The sequence below is a fragment of the Otolemur garnettii genome, unplaced genomic scaffold (assembly GCF_000181295.1).
Source record: "Otolemur garnettii isolate 467f Iridium unplaced genomic scaffold, OtoGar3 scaffold00140, whole genome shotgun sequence".
Classification (NCBI taxonomy): Eukaryota; Metazoa; Chordata; class Mammalia; order Primates; family Galagidae; genus Otolemur; species Otolemur garnettii.
Genome location: NW_003852535.1, coordinates 3,812,192 through 3,813,233, shown reverse-complemented (window position 1 = coordinate 3,813,233; position 1,042 = coordinate 3,812,192). Strand labels below are relative to the sequence as shown.

The 1,042-nt window shown below is 46.8% G+C and overlaps 1 protein-coding gene across 1 annotated transcript in view; it reads right to left on the bottom strand.

Annotated features, from left to right (window-relative positions):
• EEF1G (eukaryotic translation elongation factor 1 gamma) overlaps positions 1-1,042 on the bottom strand; it is a 15,692-nt gene that overhangs the window by 6,443 nt on the left and 8,207 nt on the right. The window contains exons 5-6 of the mRNA XM_023518436.1: positions 823-1,040; positions 148-352 (exon numbers count right to left, since the gene is read on the bottom strand). Coding sequence (XP_023374204.1) covers positions 148-352; positions 823-1,040 — 423 coding nt within the window. The remainder of the gene's footprint in view (positions 1-147; positions 353-822; positions 1,041-1,042) is intronic.

The following is a 1,042-nucleotide window of genomic DNA, read 5'->3' as shown; positions in this document are numbered from 1 at the left end:
GCCACAGGCGCCAAGCCAGGAAGTTGCTCTTTTGCAACTAAAATATACTCTTTAATTTTATATAGACAACTTAAAATTCTAGCCCAACTGTGTGTGAAAAGGGGCACACAGAGGTTAGAACGGGCCTTCTTGCGTCCCAGCCCCTACCTTTTGGGCAGGTGAGCAAAAGGATCCTTGGCCTTGGGCTCAGCAGCCAGGGCCTGCTCACATTCGTCCATCTCCTCTTCGGGAGGAGGGGCAGCTGCCTTTTTCTCCTCTTTCCTCTCAGCCTGGGGCTTCTGCTTCTCTTCCCTTGAGCCCTTCTCTTTCCGTGGGGTGTCCTTTTTAGGCTGGCTCTCTGCAAACTTCTTAGCTGGTGCAGAAGGGAGAAAAGTGAATAATTGTCCTCTTTCATAACCCTCTAAAACCACGCAGGGCAAACCAAGCAACTAAGGAATCTGGCTCTAGGCTGCCCCACTACCAATTCACCATATATCCTTGAGCAAGGACAGAATACTCAGCAACAATACATGTTATATAAAAACTCTTGTGTATTGGGCAGCACTTGTGGCTCAAAGGAGTAGGCTGCCAACCCCATATGTCAGAGGTGGTGGGTTCAAACCCAGCTCTGGCCAAAAAAAAATTGCAAAATGAAAACTCTGTGTATTAATGCAAATTAACTGTTTGAATGTACAAAACAAACTGCTCAAATAATTACTATATGTGATATCCTACATTCTGTGGGTACACATAACCCAAAAGCTAAAGAGGAATAAAGGAGTTAATGGAAAACAAACCAGACCTTGACCTTGGCCACAGGATTCTCCATCTCCTCAGACTCACCATCAAACTGGGCCATCTTCTCACAGAGTTTTACTTCCCCCAAGACAGCCCGGAACTGGGGCTGGTTAATGCAGGTGAGAAACCAGCGGTTGGTATTGGGAAAGGCCTGGCGGAAAGAAGGCTCTAGGACCTGCAAGGATGTAAGGGTGGGAACAAAATCATTGGAGGAAAAGGCCATGAAAACCATGAAAGTTTGCTCCAGAGAGGGCAAGCCTCTTCT